Here is a 1,627-nt window from a genome sequence, read left to right on the forward strand (position 1 = left end):
AACTCTTCTTATAGATGGGAAAACCCAACAAAAAATAAAAAAAAAAAAAAAAAAAAAAAAAAAAACAAAGAGGAAACAACCACCAATGTTTCATACCTCAAAGAAGCCTGCCCGCTCTGTCTCCCCACTAACTGCAGGGGTTCCTTCAAACTGAAGGCCATATACTTGGAGGTCTTCTATGGAGAAGACAAGGGTGGGTGACAGAGGAGGAATTAATTCAGGGCTTGGCCAGACAGAGCCTGTGGTCTCCACTGTGGCCCCGGTAATTGGCAGAGATGATCCCAGAGAGGATACTTTTGTGGAATCACATCTGTACTGCCATGTGTCTTGGAAGCATATATTTTAGAGGTGTTGGGTGAGAAAGGACCCCTGTAGTGTCTTGGGTTCACTTAGTTTCAACCTGCAAGTGAGAAGTGGCCTTTCCTTTCGATCCCAGCTGCTGGGGTCCCATTGATAGCCAGTCCCTCTGCTTTGCAGAGACAACCAGCATCCATGGGAGAGCGTTTGTTGTGCCTGCAAGTAATTTATTTATGTTGAACAGGAAATAAATAAATTACGACCACTGGCAGTGGCGAGGTCAGTTGGGCAGATGGGACAGCACTCTCCGAAGGGGATCTCAGGGCTGAGGCAGTCTTTCATTTCTTCACAGAATATGTCGTCGCAGAGGACAGTCCCAGTGTCACAGACACAGATCCGGCAGGGCTCAGGCTTCCACACATCCTTATCATTATACCTCTGCCCATCCTGCACACAGCTGCCAGCCTCCTCTGCACCAAGGGTGGGCGAGGGAAGCAGAGAGCGAAGGAGGGAGGGCGTGGGAGCCAGAAGAGAAAAAGAGAAAGAGGTTGCAGTCAACGTGACATAATTGAACGCTGAGGGAATATGGGTCAGGCCACTCGACCACAGAGAACTTAAAAACACATTTTTCTAAAACACTCGTTCTTGTACATACTCAACATATATTTATTATGCACCTTGCATATTACCACTCTGCCTATTACCAGTGAAAATCCTAACCCAGCAATGAAGGGGTATGTGTGTGTGTTGTGTGTGTGTTGGGGGGAATGGCTACTGTACCACATTCTCTTCATCCATCTAATACGGTAATCGGGGAGACATGGTGTGGGGGTGGGCAGGACAAATGGAGGGGGACAGGTGGGCGAACATGAGACTGGACAGGAACTCTGGGACTGTAAACATACAGGAGCCAGGAAAATGGCCAGAGCCCTAACTCAGGAGCAGAGAGATCTCTGCCTTCCTACAGGAGTTGTGCGGTTTGCTAAATACACAATGACAGCTCAACTTCAGAAAGAATGTAGAAATTTCTATGTACAAAAATGAGAATCTATAAATAACCAGGTTTCAAAAATGGATATATAAAGGGGGTGAGGGCAGTGAAAGAAGGATCTATTAAAATGAGGCCATATCAGGATTAGAACTGATGGGGTGGGGGGAATAGGCCCAATCCAACAACAGTGCGGAGTTGGGGATAATAAACAAGGCTAATAAAATAGGGCCATAGGGAGCCTAGGGCCGACTTCCAGCTGTAGCTGACAGCAACCTTATTTGGGGGCAGCAGGCTTTGAACGCCGGCCTAGGCTGAGATCGGCCTCAACAGGAATGCATC

General features: G+C 47.4%; 1 protein-coding gene across 2 annotated transcripts in view; it reads right to left on the reverse strand.

Annotated features, from left to right (window-relative positions):
• COL2A1 (collagen type II alpha 1 chain) overlaps window positions 1-1,627 on the reverse strand; it is a 34,354-nt gene that overhangs the window by 28,430 nt on the left and 4,297 nt on the right. Inside the window, exon 2 of one of the 2 annotated variants that reach the window (XM_006168587.3) lies at window positions 561-767. The exons of the other annotated variant lie outside the window; for it this stretch is intronic. Coding sequence (XP_006168649.1) covers window positions 561-767 — 207 coding nt within the window. The remainder of the gene's footprint in view (window positions 1-560; window positions 768-1,627) is intronic. 2 annotated transcript variants of the gene reach the window in all.

This window comes from Tupaia chinensis, unplaced genomic scaffold, assembly GCF_000334495.1.
Source record: "Tupaia chinensis unplaced genomic scaffold, TupChi_1.0 Scaffold145870_1, whole genome shotgun sequence".
Taxonomy (NCBI): Eukaryota; Metazoa; Chordata; class Mammalia; order Scandentia; family Tupaiidae; genus Tupaia; species Tupaia belangeri.